This window comes from Mus caroli, unplaced genomic scaffold (genome assembly GCF_978045245.1).
Source record: "Mus caroli unplaced genomic scaffold, Mus_caroli_1 scaffold_11, whole genome shotgun sequence".
Taxonomy (NCBI): domain Eukaryota; kingdom Metazoa; phylum Chordata; class Mammalia; order Rodentia; family Muridae; genus Mus; species Mus caroli.
In genome coordinates this window covers 18,931,609-18,951,687 of record NW_028227266.1, presented here as the reverse complement: position 1 = coordinate 18,951,687, position 20,079 = coordinate 18,931,609, and the positions used below count along the sequence as shown (strand labels likewise).

Here is a 20,079-nt window from a genome sequence, read left to right as displayed (position 1 = left end):
TCTTTTTGACCCTGCACCGCCCCCCAAATGGCTGCCCCCACAAAATGCAGGGCCACAGACACTTCGCGGCTTCTAGCCTGAGACGGCATGGCTTCCATCACCTATGGTACAGATTCAGTGTGTCCTCCTTTCCCTTCAGACATAGGAGACACCCTCTACACCTGGGATTGATCAACCCCAACCGAGCATAAAGCACTTCCCTCCCGGGGACACAGACCTGTTGTCGTGTCCCCTGCACCCATATGTCTGAGTGACAGATTGACACGCACTTCTGGGAAGGAACGGGACTTCTAGGCTAGCCTGGGTGCGGGGGTGGGGTCCGGCTGGGGACCTCTGGAACTGTGGGACCGCCTTGCCCAGCCCCGCCCCACGACTGGACGCTCGGCTGCCCCGCCCCACTGCCCGCTGGCCCTTCCGCTTCACTCAGCGGCGCCAGGGAGCAGGACGGGCACCGGGGCCATGGAGAGGACAGCGGGCAAAGAGCTGGCCCTGGTAAGAGGAAGCTGGGGATCCTCGGACCCCATGTCCCTAGTGTACCCCCAGATTCAGAAACTCCGGGCGACCGCCCCTCGTTTTCTAATCTTTCTGAAAAATGGATGTGCCTTGGAGTCCCCATTTGGGGATTCAGAGTTCCTGACCCCGTGAAGCGGCTAGTTTGGGGGATGGGGACGGGGGTCTGAGGAATCTCAGGAGGAGGTGACAGAAAGATTCTTTGTGACATTGGACTCTGGGATATCCCCAAATGATACTCCATCCACTCAAGACCTGGGAGAAGGGTACCCGTGGCGAAGAGGGACCCACCTGGGATCCCACCCCGAGTCTTGCATACTCTGTTCGGGAAAGTAGGCCAAACATAAAGGCAGGGGGCTGAAGCCGGGGGGGGGGGGGGGACTTCCCTGAGCCCGCCTCCACATCCAGGCGCCGCTGCAGGACTGGGGCGAGGAGACCGAGGATGGCGCCGTGTACAGCGTCTCCCTGCGGCGGCAGCGCAGCCAGCGCTCGACCCCAGAGAGGCCTGGAGAAGGCCAGGTGAGGAAGGGACTGAGGAGCAAGTGAGGGCGGACTCAGCTCAGGGGCCTGGGAGTTAGGAGGAGAGGGGAAAGCTGGAGAGCTGAGGGTGAGCCTCCCTAGAAGGACGGGGCCAGGAGGAAGGGCGGAGCTAAGAGGCGACCAGGTGAGTGGAAAGGGCCTGGGGGCGGCCAGGTGACTTGGTTTGAATCCAGGAAACGGGGTGGGGCCAGGTGATAGCGCTCCCCCCAAAGGCGAAATTGACCGGCAGGGTGCAGGAAAGCAGAACGGAGGAGCGGCCAGGTGGTGATGGGTGGGACTCAGGCTTGGCCAGTGAAGCTTGGCTGCAAAACTGACTGAAGCCTGGGGTGGCCGGGTGAGGAGGGCACAGAGGGAAGTGCTAGAGTAGCGGGGTGTCCTGCGGAGTTGATGTGAGCATTGCATGATTGGTGTATATTTAGGGAGTCTCGGAGTTTCAGAAAAAGACACAGTCAACCCCTTCCCCCAAAAGTGCCAGAAACGGGTATAATTGGAAACAAGGTGCTTGGAACGCTCCTCACCTTATTTCATTCACTGCCCCACTCCCCCGCAGACCCCCATCCCTGCTACCGACACCTTCCTTCATTACCGAACCAGCAAGGTGCGGGCGCTGAGGGCCGCCCGACTGGAGCGGCTGGTGCATGAGTTGGTGTCCGGAGACCGCGAGCAGGATCCTGGCTTCGTGCCTGCCTTCCTGGCCACCCACCGGGCCTTTGTACCCACAGCCCGCGTTTTGGGTTTTCTGCTACCCCCGCCACCGCCGCCGCCACCACCTCCTGCTGGGTCAGTCATTTTCAGGAGACCCGCATGTCCCCATCCCCAGAACCCCATCTGCCTGCACACACACATACACCTCAAATTCAGAACCGAGGTCCTAACGCCCTATAGCTCTGTTCCCATCTGATAGAGGCTTTCTTCCCAGGGTAGACAGCAAGAGGACAGAGGGACAGGATCTGAACTTCAGCAAGAACTTGAGGTCGGTTTCCATTCCAGTCTACACCCTCGACCCAAGGGAGCGTGGGGGAGGGATCTCAAGGTCGGGTCTGACGGCTGCAAGGTTGGGAACGGTTTGGATCCTTGGACTCAATTTTGAGCCACACACCCCTCTGTTCAGGGCTGTAGTTTCGGTGCTGGGTTCTTGGCTGCGAAATCATCCTCAGGACTTCCGGGACCCCCCTGATCATCAGAACCTAGGCAATGTCCGAATCTTTTTGGGCTGGGCAGCCCCAGGAGGGGCAGAAGCCAGGGAAGCAGAGAAACTTCTAGAAGATTTCTTGAAGGAGGCTAAGGGAGAGCAGACAGAGGAGGAAAAGCGACTGGCTTGGTCAGGTAAGGGATGGTCAATTCAGGTGACATTCTGAGAGAATACCACCTACCCAGCTCCAAATGACAGACCCCGAATACATTTTATTTATTTATTTTGGTGCTTGGGAATAAACTCAGACTTTTGTGCAAACGTTATACCCCTGAGCCACACCCCCCCAGCTCTTAGACAAAACTCTCTTCCCTCCCTCCCTCCCTCCCTCCCTCCCTCCCTTCTTCCCTCTCCTTCCTTCCTTCCTTCCTTCCTTCCTTCCTTCCTTCCTTCCTTCCTTCTTTCCTTCTTTCCTTCCTCCCTCCCTTCCTCCTTCCCTCCCTCCCTCCCTCCCTCCCTCCCTCCCTCCCTTCCTTCCTTCCTTCCTTCTTTCCTTCCTTCCTTCCTGTGGTCTATGCATGTGTTCATGTGTGGGGGTGTACATGCACATGTGTGCACATGAATGTGGAAGGTAGAGACAATACTAGGTGTCTTCCTCTATTGCTGTCTCTTAGGATTGGAGACAAGGTTTCTTCTTGAACCTGGAACTCACCCATTTGGCTAGACTGCCTGGCCATTGAGCCCCAAGGGCCTCTTGCCCAGGGTTTGGCTTGCAGTCAACTGTTCCTGGATGCTGAGTATCTGAACACAGGTTCTCACACTTGCACGGGCAAACATGTAACCACTGAGCTATTCCTCTAGCCCCGAGGGCAAGGCCTTTAAGTTTAAACTAAATAACCTTGTTTTCTCCACCTGATCACACATTTAGCAGTTGCCTAGTGTCCTCCTGCATGCAGAGATCCTCTGTTCTCTGATTTGGGATGCCACTTAGTGGCTGAATGCTTACCCAGCCTAGAACAGTAACCTGGGTTCAAATCCGAGGCCTACCGTTATGTGGCCTCTGTTAGGTCTCTTCCCCTCTCTGAGACCAGCTCCCTTAAGTGGGAGTGATCATGTATCTGCCTCGTGGAGTCTTCCACTTAACAAATGTTGAACCACTAGCTCTGGCCTCAAAACAGTGGGCTTGGGTTCCCACCCTCCTGGGAAGAACATCTAACAAAATCAGAAAGCAGTAAGGGCTGGCCAAGTGTCTTGGTATTTTGTTGAACTTGTATTTATTGTTATTGTGTATGTGACACAGGCACATGGATTCTTGTAAGCCATAGAAGGTGTGATTCCTTGGACTCTGTTCTCTCTCTCCTACCTTTCTATGGGTTCTGTGGTTTAATGACTGGCCCATCTGACCAATCATATTATTAGTAAGTGTTTTTCTTTTCCAAGACAGGCCCTCATGTAGCCCAGGCTGGCCTCAATATGTAGCAAAGATAACCTTGAACTTCTGACCTTCCTGCCTTCATATCCCCAGTGCTGGGATTACAAGCACCACGGTACCTGGTATTAACTTTTGCTACTATTGTAGCTTTTGTTGTTCCTTTGTCTTAAAATGATTTGTTTATACTTCATGTGTTGGAGGGGCTTTCCTGCTTTAAGTGCACCCTGTGCTTGCAGTGCCAGCCAGTGGAGGGCAGAAGAAGACATCCGATCCCCTGGAACTAGAGTTACACACAGTTGTAGCCATTATTTTGTTCTATTTATTTACTTATTTTTTCTCAATAATATATTTTTTATTCATTTTACATCCTGATTACAGCCCCCTCCCTCCTCTCCTCCAAGTCCCGCCCTTACAAATCCCCCCCTCCCCTTCTCCTTAGAGGAGAAGTCCCCCTTGGGTACCACCCAACCCCAGGACATCTAGTCCCAGCAGGACTAAGCAAAAAAGTCCAGGCAGGGAAAGGATATCTAATGGCTTGCAACAGAGTCAGAGACAGCCCCTGCTCCAATTGTTAGGGGATTGAATGAAGACCAAGCTACAAATGTGTAGGAGCCTGGGTCCAGCTTGTTTTATTTTTTGCCATGTCTTGCTATGGCCCTCATACTGACCATATCACTAAGTAGTAGAGGATGACCTTGCACAGATTCATGGTTTATGCAGTGCAAGGGAACTCAGGGCTTCCTCCCTGCTAGACAAATACTCTACCCACTGGGCAGTATCCCCAGCTCACAGTGTATCCCCAGCTCACAGTGTATCCCCAGCTCACAATGTATCCCCTCACAGAGATGAAATTCATGCCAGGAACCTAGTATTTTGTTTGTTTCCAGGTTTCTTGTTTTTGTTTTTCAAGAGAGGGTTTCCCTGGGTAGCTCTGGCTGTCCTGGAACTTGCCCTGTAGACCAGACTAGCCTCAGATTCACAGCTGCCTGCTTCTGCCTCCTGAGTGCTGGGATTAAAGGCATGTGCCACCACCCACCCAGCTGTTCACTGGTTTTTTTCTTTTAATATTTATTTATTTATTCATTTATGATGCTGGGGATGAAATCTAGCCCAGGCAAATTTCCCCTGAATCTGACTTTTTAGATGTAGTGTAGTGTATTGGAGTAGTGCAGTGTATTGCCAAAATGTCATATTAACACCATACTACAGGAACTAGGGTACCCCCAAACACTAAAACAGAAGAATTTGATTGTAAGCCAGAGGCTAGTCTGTTCTACACAGTGAGTTCCAGACCCTGCCCCCACCCTGGGCTACATAATGAGACCCTGTCTGAAAATAAACAAAGTTGAGGATAGAGAAAACTATTTACAAACCCCACTCCAGTATTATTGGAATGTCACTTCTGGGGCTGGTGAGAGAGTGCGACAAAGGGGTGTGCTGACAATCCTGACAGTCTGGGTTTGATCTCTGGTACACATAGTGAAAGGAGAGAACAGATCCCTGAACTTTGCATACACACAATAACTGAGTGTAATTTTATTCATTCAGGTATTTGTTTATTTACATTTTTTTTATGGGTGTGAGGAGGGGAGCATTCGATTGCCCGAGTATGCTAATAAGCCATCTCAATAAACCTAACTAAAGTTTTAGGGGTTTTTTTGGCGGGGAGGGTGTTTTTGTTTGGTTTTGAGACAGTGACAGCGTGTCTCTGTGAAACTCTGACTGGCCTGGAACTTGATATGTAGAGCAAGCTGGAGTTGAACTCATACAGAGCTGCCTGCCTCTGCTTCCTGAGTGTTGGGAAAGAAGAAAGAAAGAAAGAAAGAAAGAAAGAAAGAAAGAAAGAAAGAAAGAAAGAAAGAAAGAAAGAAAGAAAAGAGAGAGGGGGGTAGGGAGGGAGGGAGGAAGGAAGGAAGGAAGGAAGGAAGGAAAGGAAGGAAGGAAGGAAGGAAGGAAGGAAGGAAGGAAGGAAGGAAGGAAGGAAGGAAGGAAGGGAAAGAAAGGAAGAAAGAGAGAGAGACCCTGCCCCTCTGAGGCTGCTTTAGTTTTCTGCACATCATTCATGGTTGATTCCTGGCTTCTGTGCATCCTGTGAGCTCTGGAGCAATGGCTCTGATTGGCTTTGTCCCCAGAAGTAGGGACAATCTGGCTTAGCTAACTGAATGGTTAGTTACAACTCTGCTTTTACAGTCACACACACCCCCACGTTGATCTCATCCTGATCCCTAAATCCTCACTGTTTAATCCTTTAATCCCTAAGCCCAAGTGGCCCAAGTGGCTGGAGCTCTGCCCTGCAGTCCGGCCACTTAGCTACCCCTACTGACAAAGTCTTTTCTCTCCTTAATTGATTACCAAGAAGTTTCATTCTCCTGTCATCGTTTAAGAATCTTTTATTTCATTTATTTTATTTGTTGTGTAGTGGTGGAGTGGCTGTGGGAATGGAAGTCAGGTCTCTCCCTTCATCGTGTGGGTCATGGGGCCTAAACTCCACTTGTCAGGCCTTCCTGGCAAGCGTCTTTACCAGGTGAGCCATGTCTCCAGCCCCTAAGAAGAACTTTTCTCTGTGAAGCTAGGGCTTGAACCTCGGGCCTCACACCTGTGTTCTGCCGTTGAGCCACATCTCCAGACAGACAAGGATTTGGGGTTTGGGGTTGGTTTTGTGGTGGGTTTTTTTGTTTTTGTTTTGTTGAAACAGTGTCAAACTACACCTGCCTGAACTCACTGTGGAGTTTCTGCTGACCTCAGATTCCCAATTCTTGCTCCCTTAGGATAATAGGTGTTCTCCACAACATTTAGCAAGAAATGATGGCTATATTTTTATTTTTGAGATTTATTTTTAATTATATGTACGCAGAGGGTAGTGTGCATGAGCTCAGGTGCCTACAGAGGCCAGAGGTATAGGACGAGTTGTGAGCTGTCTGACTTAGGCGCTTGGGACTGAACTCCGGTCTTCTGGAGTGACAGTGTGTGCTTTTAACCTCTGTGCCATCTCTCCAGCCCTCTGTTTTCTATTTCAATTTATTTTTTAACATTTATTCATTTATTTTCATGATGAGGCTCCCTCACCTCACTCTGTGTGTGTGTGTGTGTGTGTGTGTGTGTGTGTGTGTGTGTGTGTATGTGTATGTGTGTGTGTAGGTCAGAAGACAGCTCTCAGGATTTTTTTTCTCCCCTTCTATTCTACGTTACAGATTCAGGTATTCAACTTTGGCAGCAATCTCCTTTAACCACTGAGCCTCACCACGCCACCCCACCCCACCATGAGACAGGGTCTCACTTCATAGCTCAGGCTAGCCTGAAACTCACTTGTGGCTGATGCTGGCTTTAAACTCACAGCAATCCTTCTGCCAAACGTCCTCCAACCAATGCTGCCATCAAATCAAAGGCATGGAAGTGGGGACATTATAGACTAAAGAAAACTTAAGAACATGGCCAGGTGTCATGGCTTATTCTTGTAATTCCAGCTGAGAAAGCCCTTTCTCTCTCTCTCTCTCTCTCTCTCTCTCTCTCTCTCTCTCTCTCTCCCTCCCTCCCTCCCTCCCAATTTATTTACTTATTTTATGTATATGAGCACACTGTGACTGTCTTCAGACACACCAGAAGAGGGCATCTGATCCCATTACAGATGACTGTGAGCCACCATGTAGATGCTGGGAATTGAACTCGGGACCTCTGGAAGAGCAGCCAGTGCTCTTAACCACTGAGTCATCTCTCCAGCTTGAAATCCCTTTCTCAAAGCAAAACAAAAGAGCAAACACCAGCCAGAATGGGCTGTTGACACAGATCCATCAGGCAAAAACACTTGCTGTCAAACCTGATCACTTAAGTTAGAGTCTTGGGACCCACAGCGTGGTAGGAGAGAACCAACTCCCATTGTCCTCTGACCTCCAGAGACAAACCATGGCACTTGGAGACCCACAAGCACACACACAATTAAATATATAAATAAATGCTTTTAAAACCCACTCAGTGTGTTCATACACTGCCTAGAGTCACACAGGCTGGACTCTGTGGTGGGGTGGCGTGGTGAGATGGCTCAGGGTTAGGCATAGTGGACAAGCTCCACACAGCCACATGCCCTGGGCCATATTTAAGAGTTTTTTTTTTTTTCTTTTGTGTATGTGTGTGTGTGGGGGGGTGGAGGTGTCATTGTTTTGTTTTGAGACAATGCTTCACTTTGTAGCCCTAATGAACCTCGATTTCACCCGAACCAAATCACACCTGCCTCTGCCTCCCACAGCTGGATCGAAGGCTAGCCTCAGCACACCTGGCCAAATTTAGAAGGTTTTGTTTTTTCTTTTCTTCCTTCTGTATTTTCTTTCTCTCCATTGGCTTTGTATATGTGTATGGGTGTTTTGTCCGAGTATATGTCAGCACATCGCATGTGTGCATGATGCCCAGAGAGACCTGAAGGAACACCGGATTCTCTGAGACTGGGGCAGAGACGATGGTTGGCTACCATGTGGGTGCGGGGAATCCAACCCGAGCCGTTGGAAGAGCAGGAGGTACTCTGAACTGCGGAGCCATCCTTTTTTGCTCCAAAGTGAGTTTTAAACAACTGTATCTATTTCTCAGGCCCTCCTAGGACTGCCCAGACCCCCGGATCGGAGTTTGCGGAGGACTGTGTGGAAGAGGAAGGCCCTAGTTCAGAAGGCCCAGAGCTCCTGGACTTCAGCGTGGATGATGTGGCAGAGCAGCTGACCCTTATGGATGTGGTGGGGAACCCCCGCCAGCGGCATGGTGGGAGGACAGCGGGAGGCCTGAATGATGAGCACACATCTCACCCCCATTCTCCCCTACCCAGGAGCTCTTCTTGCGCGTGCGGTCCTGCGAATGCTTGGGTTCCATGTGGTCTCAACGCGACCGGCCTGGAGCTGCAGGCATCTCTCCCACAGTGCGTGCCACCGTGGCCCAGTTCAATACGGTGACCGGCTGCGTGCTGGGCTCGGTGCTCGCTGCGCCCGGCCTGGCGGCCTCGCAGAGGGCACAGCGCATCGAAAAATGGATTCGCATCGCCCAGGTATGCATCAGAGATGAGGCTCGGGTGAGGTCCAGGCATTGTAGGACACAGGATTGGAGACTGGAAGTGAGTGTGGTGAAAGACTAGGATTGCGGTGGGGGAGTAGAGAAAGAAGGGAATAGGGGTAGATGGAAGAAGCCAGGTTCAGCTGAGAGGTTTGGGGTCGGGGGTGGGGGTGGGGGGCAGAGGCTCCTGAAAGGCAAGGGAAATATCTCAGTTTGCATGCTTAGTTATGAGACCTGGAATCTGACCGGGTATCAGAAAATCCAACCACAGGCTGGGTGTAGGGGCACATACCTGTAATCACAGCACTTGGGAGGTGGAGGCAGGAGGATGAAGAGTTAGAGATCAGCCTTGCCTGTGTAACCAGACCTTGTCTTTAAAACCAAAACAAACCATGAAGTCACTATAAACAAAGGAGCTGTGACTGGGAGATGACAGCAGTGGAGTGTGGCTGCTGACCAGAGCTCCGCTCTCACTCCTAGAGGTGCAGGGAACTACGAAATTTCTCTTCATTGCGAGCGATCCTGTCTGCCCTGCAATCTAACCCCATCTACAGACTCAAGCGCAGCTGGGGAGCTGTGAGCCGGTGAGTCGGATGTCATGCACACTATGCCCTATCCCAGGTGCCCCCTCCCCACTCCCATCCCCGCTGAGCCTGACTGTGCCCCTCTTACCCCCACAGGGAACCGCTGTCTGTTTTCAGGAAACTTTCGCAGATTTTTTCTGATGAGGATAACCATCTCAGCAGCCGAGCGATTCTTTCCCAGGTATTAGGAACCCCGAATTCAAGGAATTCATGTTTGTAACAACACCACTTGGGAGGCTGAGGCAGGAAGATCACTGTGAATTCGAGGTCAGCCTCGTCTACACAGCAAGCTGCAGGCTAGCCAGGGTGATATAACAAGACCAGTGTGGAGCTATGTGAGACTGTCTCAAATATCCCAAGAGTATGGGGAGATGGGCTCCGTCGGTAAAAGCTGGCTGGGAGACGTGGAATGCCAGCAGCCAGCGTGGGAGGCATACACAGATGGACTTGGGCTCACTTGATAGAAATCTAGCCCAAAACATCAGGGTTCAACTTAAGCGAGGGACCCTAGCTCAAAAATTCGAAGATCAATATAGGAAATGCTTGGTATTCGTTATTTGTTTGTTATCTATGTATTTATTTATTTAATGTGTGTATGTGTGTGTGCCACGTACATTCATGGTACCTACAGAGATCAAAGGAGGGCATCAGATTCCCTAGAATTGGAGTTATAGTCATGAATGCTAGAAATCAGACCCAGGTCACCTTCAAGAACAACAAATGCTCTTAAGCCCTGGGCCATCTCTCCAGCCCCAGGATACTTGATGTTGACCTCTGGCCTAATGTACGAGCATGAACACACACACAAAGGGCTGGGAACGTGTCTTAATCGTAGGTGTGAAGCCAGTATAATTCAGGTCAGGTGGTGTAGCCTCTAATCCCTGCATTTGGGAGGTGGAGGATCAGTTAGTTGTTCAAGGATGGTTTTGGTTACATAGTGAGTTCAAGGGATCTTGTCTCAAGACAAAACAAAAAATTTTCAAAAAGCAGGGCCTGGTGGCACATACTTTAATCTTAGCACTTGGGAGGCTGAGGCAGGTGGATCCCTCTGAGTTCAAGACCAGCTTGGTCTACATAGCAAGCTCCAGGCTAGCCATGGCTTAGGAGACTCGGAGCCAGTCTAGGGAAGCATCCTTCCTTTGGTGGTCTTGTTCACAACAGCCCAGCTCTCCTCTTTCTGGCTTGTTCTCTCTACTCACACTCATTCTTCATTCAGCGAAAAGCAAGAAGCTCAGAGGGAACTATTCCCTGCAGCTAAGGTTATGGCCGAGCGAGGGGGCTGGGGGGGGTGCGGGGGGAGGGGGCACCACGCTTGGGGAATTACCTTGATAAGTAGGGTCGTGAATGTGGGCCAGTATGTCCGACTTACTGTAGCAGGTGTCAGGTGTGATCAGAATCAGGAGTTTGTCCTCAGCGTGAATTCTGTGCAGATGAACATGGAGGTAGATTTCTGGCTCTGGAACATTCTGTATCCCTCAAGATAGGTGTGTGCTTTGCCCACTCGCCCCCTGCATGTCTCTCCCAAATGTCTCTCCCTTCAAGAAGCACACCCTCCCATCATTTTCACAGTCCCCTTGTGTACCCAGTGCCCCTTGTTCCTGCTTTCCCTGCCATGAGTTATCTTGACTCTCCCATCTTTCCCTCACTAATGGTCAGACAGTTTGTCACCCTTGGCTAGTCAGCACTCAAAACAGCGCATGACAGCACAGTAGGTATTCAGTAAACACCAAGTGGGGCTGGAGCTGGGGCTCAGTTGGCAGAGGCTTACATCACATGATGAAGCCCTGGGCTCCATCCCCAGCACTGTATACAATGGGTGAGGTTGGAGCCTAGTGGTGGTGGTGCACACCTTTAATCCCAGCACTTGAGAGTCAGAGGCAGGCGGATCTCTGAGTTCCAGGTAACACAGACCAAGTTGCAGGACAGCCAGGGCTACACAGAGAAACCCTGTCTTGGACAAACAAACAAGACAAAACCAAACCAAAAAAAAAAAAAAGGGGGGGGGGTGAGGCTGTCCACACCTGTCGCCGTAGCACTCAGGAGGCAGAGGCAGGAAGGTCGATTCAAAGTCACTCTGTGCTACAAAGAGACTTTGAGGTCAGCCTGGACTACATGAGACCCTGTCTCAAAACAAAACAAAAAAGGGGGAGGGGAGGAAGAGTCTTGTTAATGGGTAGGAAGGAAATAGATAGGGAGCTCTCCTCTGTAAACACAACACTCAGGAGCAGAGGCAGGAGGGTCCTACATGTGCAACCAGACTGGCTCACAGTGAGACCTTGTCTCAAAACAAAATTAGGGGAAAACTAAATCAAAACAGAGATCTGGGGAGCCAGAGAAATGGTCAGTGGTCAAGAACACTTTCAGCCTTTGAGGGGACCCCAGTTTGTTTCCAGTGTTCACAACCACCTGTGACTAAGCACCTGGGGATCTGATGCCCTCTTCTGGCCCTTTGAGGTACTGCATACACACCGCTGCCGCCACACAAAGAACCCCCAAACAAAACAAAACCTTCTAGTGAAAGTGTGTCTCAGGTGAGGGGCCTTCAATGGGCAGAAAGCCAAGCCCCTGTGTGACAGCCATTATTTCTAACCTACAAAGAACCAAGCACACCCCTGCCCTCCCAGGGGACTTCAGTCCGATGGGGACAGAACAGACCTTGCTGTTCAAAAGTGTGCTCAGGTCCTGCCAGAGATCCCCAGTCGGCAGTTCTAAGTAGACTGGGAGCAGACATTTTCTTCCCGTCCACTCTGGGCTCGCCCTGACTTCCGGCTTTAACTGTCCATAGGCTAACTCCACACCCCGTTTGGCATTAACAACCTATTTGTGATGTTCTTTTGTTTTAAGACAGAATCTCCTGTAGGGTAAGGAGGACCTTTGAGCACCTGATCTTCTTGCCTCTGTGTGGGGTGCCGGGATGACAGGAATACGCTGACACAGGCAGTTTATGCACTGCATGGGATGGGACCCAGCCCTTCCCACTACAGCCCCAGCCCCTGGCTTGTGACTTTAAAAACAAGCAGTACACTTACTTGTGTATGTGTGTGGAAGGATGCTCATACCACAGTCTGCTTCTGGAAGTCAGATTGGTCCCCTCAGGGTGGGTCCTGGAGATCCCACTCAGGTTGCCAGCCTTGGCAGCAGGCCCTCCTCCTTACTGAGCCAGCTCAGCTGCCTCCATATGTGCCTCCGTGAGAAGTGTCAAAGTGGGCCTCGGATTCATGTAGTCTTTCTCTTCCTCTCAGGAGGAGACCACTGAGGAGGATGACTGCCCCTCAGGAAGTCTGCCATCAGTAAGCAGTATGGTTCATGAAAGGGATCGGGGTGAAAGGGGGACTCCCAGAGGGGGGAGTGGTGTGGGGTCAGTGATGCCCATGAGTAACTGAAGCTTTGGGGGTTGCAGAAACTACCCCCAGGTCCTGTCCCCTACCTTGGCACCTTCCTCACAGACTTGGTTATGCTGGATACAGCCTTACCGGATACGTTGAAGGTTTGACCTCCCACCCTTGACTCTTGACCCCTAATCTATTACCCCCCACACAACAGTTCTCCAGACATCCAGCTTTGATCTAGCTTGAACTCATATTTCCTTCCACCTCTGCTTACCATAAGAGACTTGTGCCACCCTAGCTCTTAAGCTTGACTTTTGACCCTTGACGCTTGACCCTGGATACTATAGCTCAAGCCAGTTTTGCCCCCTCAGGGAAACCTCATCAACTTTGAAAAGAGGAGGAAGGTAAGTGGGAGGGTGTTAGGGATGGGTGAGATGCCCAAGGGTGGGAGGCAGGCTGAGGCAGGATCTCAGTAGACACCCCCCTCAGGAGTGGGAGATCCTGGCCCGAATCCAGCAGCTACAGCAACGCTGCCAGCGCTACAGCCTGAGCCCCCGCCCGCCAATCCTGGCTGCACTTCGAGCCCAGCGCCAGCTCAGCGAGGAGCAGAGGTGACCACTGAAACAAGTCCACATTGCTCATTCAACCCACCCTGCCTTGCCTTCCAGAAATATTCCAGGCCCCATCTTGAAGGCAGCTCCACCCCAGGACCTTTCTTTTCTCCTGCCTGAAGGCCGTCACCTCCTCAACCCTAACCCTGACCCACCCTACACTTCCGGTTTTAGCCCTTACTGTTCACTTCGCCACTCAGCTTGACTGTCCCAACTGTTCTGATCTTGTTATCCAAGTCTGTGGCCTTGATCACTAAGTCTTAGTCTGAGGAACTGGCGTTAGCTTTAATGCTCTCTCGCTGTCCAACGCAGTCAGCCCGTTGCTTCCACTCACGTCCAGTTGATCCCCTGAATTACCTTACCCTGAACTTTAGAGCTGGCCTGGGTCTGCTCTGGAATCCCTGCTTTATTTATCACTTACAGTGCCACACACATGCCGGGTGTGCACTGTACCCCTAAGCCACAGCCACAGCTCCTCATAGAGGACTCTAGCCAAGCACTCGATGTATGAGCCACACCCCTTACTAATCTCACCCGTGAATGTTTTGCACCCCACTAACCAAACAGTTCACCTCATCTGTAGTGCACCCTGATACCCCAGTGATTCCCATTTCTATCCTGACTTTGACCTAGGGCTCTAACCCCTCTCCTCCTCACCCCAGAAGTGGTTCACATCTCATTCTAACCGTTACCTCCTCTGCTTCCTGAACCTCTCTAGCTACCGAGTCTCCCGTGTTATTGAGCCACCAGCTGCCTCCTGTCCCAGCTCCCCTCGTATCCGGCGACGCATCAGCCTCACAAAGCGTCTCAGTGCGTGAGTGTAGGGATGTGTAGGGAAGTCACGTAGGTAGAAACTGAGGCTATCCACTCCTGGAGGTAAGACATCCCTTGTCCTTACTCTAGGAAGCTGTCCCGAGAGAAGAACTCATCTCCTGGCGGGAGTCCTGGGGATCCATCCTCACCTACCTCCAGGTGAGTGTCTGAGGCAGAGGGGACTAGAGATGCCAGGACAAAAGTCATGCCAGTCCTCTCAGTCTGATTCTGTGTTTTTACCAGTGTGTCTCCAGGCTCACCTCCATCCAGCCCTAGAAACCGAGAGCCTCCTCCTCCGGGCAGTCCTCCAGCCTCCCCAGGGCCTCAGAGCCCCAGCACCAAGGTATCAGGACAATCTGTGATTTTGTAAAGGACTGGGGCACCCAAGGCTCAGAGTGTGTGCATGTGTGTGTGTGTGTGTGTGTGTGTGTGTGTGTGTGTGTAGCACTGCAGGTATGTATCACAGAGACTGGCTGCTCTCTGCTGCTTTATCTGGGAGACTGGACATCTCCACCGCCAATGAGCAATCACCTACCATTCTAGCTTCTCCTCAGTCAGTCTGACCTGGATTCCCACCTATCTGCAGGCACATCAGGAGTGATCACTACAACTTTTTCCCCTAATGAGCAGTACTCCAGCTAAATGTATGTAGTACAGGCCTGTAATCCCAGTAATTGGGAGTTGGAGGTAAGAGGATCATGAGTTCAAAGCCATCTTGGCTACATTATGAGTTTAAGCTCCATGCCATCATGTCTCAACAACAACACAAACAAACAAAAGGTACTGGCATTGAATCTAGGACCTCATAAAGGCATTATCACTGAGCCGTGCCCTAGGCCCTCACTGTCTTGAGACAGGGTCACACTAAGTTGCCCAGGCTAGCCTTGAACTTCTACCTGAGCCTCTCCAATAGCTGGGATGACAGTTCTGTGACAGCAGCTCCAACTGTCACTTCCTCAAAGACATACAAGTCCCTAGACTTGCCTGCCTGCACACACGACAGGGAAATACTCCAAGCATCCACAGGATGACACATGAGGCTGCTCGGCTGCTCTCTGATGGGGTACTGTAGGTTTCCAACTGTGAGCACACCTGTGTATGCACACTGTGCACTCTCTGCTTAGGATCCTGCTGTGGACTTTGCTTTGTGGGTATATGGGTCCTGTGTCTGTTTGTTTCTGTGACAGAGAACTGTAGTTTGTGTGTGATGGCATGACATGTACCCAGCCTGTACGTGTACCCTAACTGCGTGGTCCCCAGGCTCTCATGTGTGAGGACTCTGTGAGTGCTGTGTGTTCATCAGTTGATTGTATACAGTGGGGTGGGAGCCTCGTGCTTCTCAGCACACAGCTGAGCAAGGCTGCAGCCTCCGCCACCTCACACTGCCTACAGCTCTCCCTGACCATGGACCCACCAGGGCCCTGGCCTGTGACCTTGACTCCGAGCAGCTCCCGAGTTCCCTTCCTCGGGCAGCAGACTTCAGAGGCCCGCGTCATCAGAGTCAGCATCCACAATAACCACGGGAACCTGTATCGGAGCATCTTGGTGAGGGCTGGGAAGGGACAGCCGTGTCCTTAGATCTGAGACCCTGTCACTTTAACACCTCTTCCTCTTTAATTTGTTTTTAAATTACATTTAAGCAGTGTGTATGTGAGGTCAGATGACAGCTTGCTAGAGGAGTCTATTTTCTCCTCCCACCATGCGGGTACCAGGGACTGACTGAAACTCAGGTTGTCAGGTCTAGCACAGCCTCCTCCCGCTGAGCCCAGCGTTTCACAGGTCCTTTCTCTTTCTTCTCCAGCTTACTTGTCAGGACAAAGCCCCCAGCGTGGTGCAAAGAGCCCTGGAGAAGCACAATGTGCCCCAGCCCTGGGCCCGAGACTACCAGCTCTTCCAGGTCCTGCCTGGGGACAGAGGTAAGCAGAGAAAGCCTGCAGCCTGAGCTGGGCTTGGGGCCCATGGGGTTCTGGCAAAAGCAGCTAAAGAGAGGAAGGTTTATCTCGGCTCATGGTTCCGGAGCTACGGTCCATCCTGGTGGGGCAGGAAGGCAGAGCTTTGAGGCCACTGTTCAGTCCGCACCTGCAGCTGGGAAGCAGAGGGAGCCAGATGCTCCGTGCTTTCTCCTGCAAAAACCTTTTTTTTTTCTTTTTCTTTTTGCATTACATATATTTCATTTTTGAGCGAGGCCGAGTGGTGGAGCACACACCTATAATCCCAGCACTCGGGAGGCAGAGGCAGGCCGATTGCTGAGTTTGAGGCCAGCCTGGTCTATAGGGTGAGTTCTAGGACAGTCAGGGCTACACAGAGAAAAACTCTGTCTCAAAAAACAAACAACAAAAATCCCACAAGCAAACACCAAATACCCTCACCTTTGAGTGGACAACATCCATGCCATGGTGTGCATGTCAGACAACTCGAGGGAGTTTATTCTCTCATTTTTTCCTCCCATGTGGGTCCCAGGGATGAAATGTCCTTTGTCAGGCAGGTGGCAGGCATCTTTACTCGCTCAGCCATCCCATGGGTCCAGACTGTGTTGGGTTTTTTCGTTGTTTTTTTGTTTTGTTTTGTCTTGTTTTTCTTTTTGACTTTTCAAGACAAGGTTTCTCTGTGCAGCTCTTACTGTCCTGGAACTCACTGCAGACCAGGCTGGCCTGGAACTCAGAGATCTGCTTGCCTCTGCTCCTGAGTGCTGGGATTAAAGGTGTGAGTACCACCAGCTGGCTTCTTACCGCGTTAAGCAGTGTAGAACCCATTGTTACCATTGGGTAACACCACCATATTCAGGCAGGTCCTCTGCCTCAGTTAGTCTAATCCAGGTAACAGGCCCAAACTTGTCTCCGAGATGATTCTAGTATTCGAGTTACAATCCTCACCAACCATCACTGCCCAGCTTGACCAGGTCTAGCAAGGCCACAGGTCAATTCAGGCAGAGTGCTAAAGCACCGTGAAGTCTGTAAAATGTCTGTACCTTCACTCTGTGAGGTCAGGAGGTGGTTCTGGCTCAGGATGGTCTTTCTGGGGTTGTGAGGCAGTAATATTGGCCAGGGTCCGATGGGAAAAGATGTAGAAAGCTTGTACGTTTTGTTGTTTAGTCTCAGCCTGACGCAGCAGGAGACTGAAGGGGTTGGAAGAGGGAATGAGTCTGTTTGAGGGCCCTGGAGTCACCTGAACTTGGACTGGGACAGGGCCATATGATCTTAGATTCAGGAGTACAGAGTTGTCCAGGATTGGTCAGAAATTGGCAAGACGTGGTGCTTTGAAGCATGGTGTGGAGCGAGCTACACACCAGCAAAGCATGCATGAGCCTGGCAGGGTGGCACGGTGGCTCAGTGGTAAGAGCACACACTGTTCGAGCAGAGGACCCAGGTTTGGTTCCCAGCACCCATATCAGACTCATGACCACCGGTAACTCTAGCTCCAGAGGGCCTGACCCCTGACCTCTGTGGGCATCTGCAGTTATATACATACTCATACACACACAATTAAAATAATAAAAATCTGAGCTGGAGAGATGGTTCAGTTGGTAAAAGCACTGGTTGTTCTTTCAGAGGACCCAGGTTTAATTCCCATTTATAGCTCCAGGGCTCATAGTTCCAGAGGGTGAGAAAAGCCCACGACACCAATGGCTCACATCCTGAACGGCAAGCACAGAGCATAGTCCTTACATGAGATGGTGCATGGCTTTAAACTCTCCAAAGTCTGCCCCCCAGTGATGTACTTCTTCCAACAGAGCCATACTTCCTATGCCTCCCCAAACAGTGTCCCCAATACTGGGACCAAGTATTCAATGCCCAAGACCGAGGGCCTCAATTCACACCCACACCCCACACATGTGCTCAGCGTCCTTCCGGATTGAGTGGGAAAGCCCTTAGCTTCTCAGGGGAGAAGCAGAAGGCTGGTGGAAGTCACCTGGAATAACTCCCAGCAGCCCGAGTTTGCCCGAGAAGTGGTTTGGGAGAGGTTGGGGTGGGAGAAGCCGTTTGAATGGTAGAAAGTTGCTCCCAGAGCCCCAAGCTTGCGGGTCATCAATGTAGCCCCTGTCTCCATGCAGAGCTTCTGATTCCGGACAGTGCCAACGTCTTCTATGCTATGAGCCCAGCTGCCCCCGGTGACTTCTTGCTTCGTCGGAAAGAGGGGACAGGACACACACTGTCTGCCTCCCCAACCTGAGGTGGTGCTCTCCTTGTTCTGGGCCAGAGGCACAGCTGATAGCTTGGAACTTGGATTCTACTACTATCAAAGTAGGGGCCTATTTTCTGGAGAGCCTCCACCCCCCCCCCCATGGAAGCTATTTTGCTCTGTACCCCGGGATCCCCAGCATTAGGCCATTGGACCCCACCTCTCTGACTCCCTGAGCCCCTCCCTGCCCATTATTCTAAGACCATGGATGTGTGAGGAGAGTGTAAAACTAGGAAAAATTAAGACCCCATAGAGCTGGGAGCTTAGCTTAGGTGGGCGAGCACCTGCCTAGCAGGCCCCAGACCCTGGATGGCTTCTCAGCACCTTCCAAAAATAAAAGTCTTCAGGGGATTTGGACCATAGGATGCGGTTCAGTCACATCCTAACATTCAGGACTTTGAGACCCAGCACTGAGCATAACCAACGTGGTGATGCTCACCCACAGTCCCAGAGCTTGGGGGGAGGGGGAGGAGGGACGGATCAGGACAGTCATCTTTGGCTACATAGTGAGTGCAAGGCAAACCTGGGCTACATCTTGAAACCCCATTCAAAACAGAAAACTCCTGAGGAGAGGTTGGGGAAATCCTAAGGGAAGTTCAGGGTTTCCTTGCCCACAGATTCAGGAGGGGCGGTCCTGCTTTTCTGTCACATACGTGGATAAATGGGAAGAGGGAAAAGGTTATCCATCCCTTGCAAATATAGACAGTGAGAAACTGGGCATGGCGGTGTCTGTCTGTCGCCTCAGCACTGGGGACATGTCTGTCTGTTGCCTTAGCACTGGGAATGTGGAGGCAGGAGGATCTTGAGTTCGGAGTCATTTTCAGCTGTGTTGTGAGTTCCAGACCAGCCTGGGCTACTATTCCTGTCTGAGAGATAGAGATAGAGATAGAGATAGAGATAGAGATAGAGATAGAGAGAGAGAGAGAGAGAGAGAGAGAGAGAGAGAGAGAGAGAGAGAGAGAGGGAGAGAGAGAGAGAGAGAGAGAGAGAGAGAGAGAGAGAGAGAGGAGCGGGGGCAGCAGCATAGACGAATCAAGACAGAGGTGAGCTCAGAGGCTCAGAGGCAGTCTGGAAATAGTAACGGCAGCAGCATGCTGGCTTCTGTGCAGCATGCCTGCTTCTGTGCAGCATGCCTGCTTCAGTGCAGCTCGCCGGCTTCTGGGCTTTGGTTTTGGACTGGACTCTGACGGGTTCTGTGTCTCATCGAGTTCCTTCTGTCTCGAGAGGTCTGTGCAGTGGCTCAGTGGAGAAAGTGTTTGCTACGCAATCATGAGAGCCTCAATTCAGATCTCAGCACCCACACAAAAAACAGGAATCGCTGGGGGTGGGGGGGTGCATCTGTCATCCCAACTCTAGGAGGTGGAGACAGATCTCAGGGGTTCTCTAGCCGGTGGTTCAGAGTGAGACCCTGTCTCAAAAAATAATGTTGCAGAGCCATCGGCTGGCTCAGAGGGGCTTGCCAGGCAAGCCTGGTGACCTGAGTTCAATTCCCAGGATCCACGTAAAGGTGGAAGGAGAAAACTGATGTCACAGAAATGTCCTCTGCCCTACATGTGTACACCAAGTCGTGTGCACCCAGCACATCCTATCTATACACACAGACTAGCAATAAGGAGATAGTTATAAAACTAAGATGGAGAATGATAATCACCTGGCCTCCATGTGTGCATGCGAGAGTGTGCACACACAGGCACTGCACACACAGGCACTGCACACACAGGCACTGCACACACAGGCACCGCACACACAGGCACTGCACACACAGGCACCACACACACAGGCACCGCACACACAGGCACTGCACACACAGGCACTGCACACATAGGCACTGCACACACAGGCACTGCACACACAGGCACTGCACACAGTGCATGCGCAAGCACACACACAAATCCTACTGGAATAGGCACATGCCAAAAAGACA

General features: G+C 51.4%; 1 protein-coding gene across 7 annotated transcripts; it reads left to right on the top strand.

Moving 5' to 3' along the window:
* Positions 1-394: 394 nt before the first annotated feature.
* Positions 395-18,873, top strand: Rgl3 (ral guanine nucleotide dissociation stimulator like 3). 7 transcript variants are annotated; one of them, XM_021172329.3, is made up of 19 exons: positions 395-492; positions 919-1,029; positions 1,601-1,830; positions 1,970-2,023; positions 2,162-2,376; positions 8,190-8,329; positions 8,419-8,634; positions 9,120-9,223; positions 9,320-9,404; positions 12,466-12,513; positions 12,624-12,710; positions 12,924-12,956; positions 13,042-13,163; positions 13,882-13,977; positions 14,067-14,135; positions 14,220-14,319; positions 15,369-15,521; positions 15,778-15,892; positions 18,028-18,873. In XM_021172329.3, the coding sequence occupies exons 1-19, from the start codon at positions 460-462 to the stop codon at positions 18,144-18,146; spliced, it is 2,130 nt and encodes a 709-aa protein (XP_021027988.1). In that variant the 5' UTR covers positions 395-459; the 3' UTR covers positions 18,147-18,873. The 7 variants fall into 7 exon arrangements, 6 of the variants coding, with proteins under 6 accessions (XP_021027988.1, XP_085700603.1, XP_085700604.1 ...); XM_085844477.1 differs by having other exon boundaries at positions 419-492; positions 1,975-2,023; XM_085844478.1 differs by having other exon boundaries at positions 419-492; positions 13,882-13,973; positions 14,231-14,319.
* Positions 18,874-20,079: the final 1,206 nt, after the last annotated feature.

Excerpts from the sequence above, each read along its gene's own strand:
- Rgl3 (XM_021172329.3), top strand. The coding sequence starts at position 460 with ATGGAGAGGACAGCGGGCAAAGAGCTGGCCCTG. Across the intron at positions 8,635-9,119 it reads AATGGATTCGCATCGCCCAG|AGGTGCAGGGAACTACGAAA; the intron begins GTATGCATCAGA and ends TCTCACTCCTAG. Across the intron at positions 9,224-9,319 it reads AGCTGGGGAGCTGTGAGCCG|GGAACCGCTGTCTGTTTTCA; the intron begins GTGAGTCGGATG and ends TTACCCCCACAG.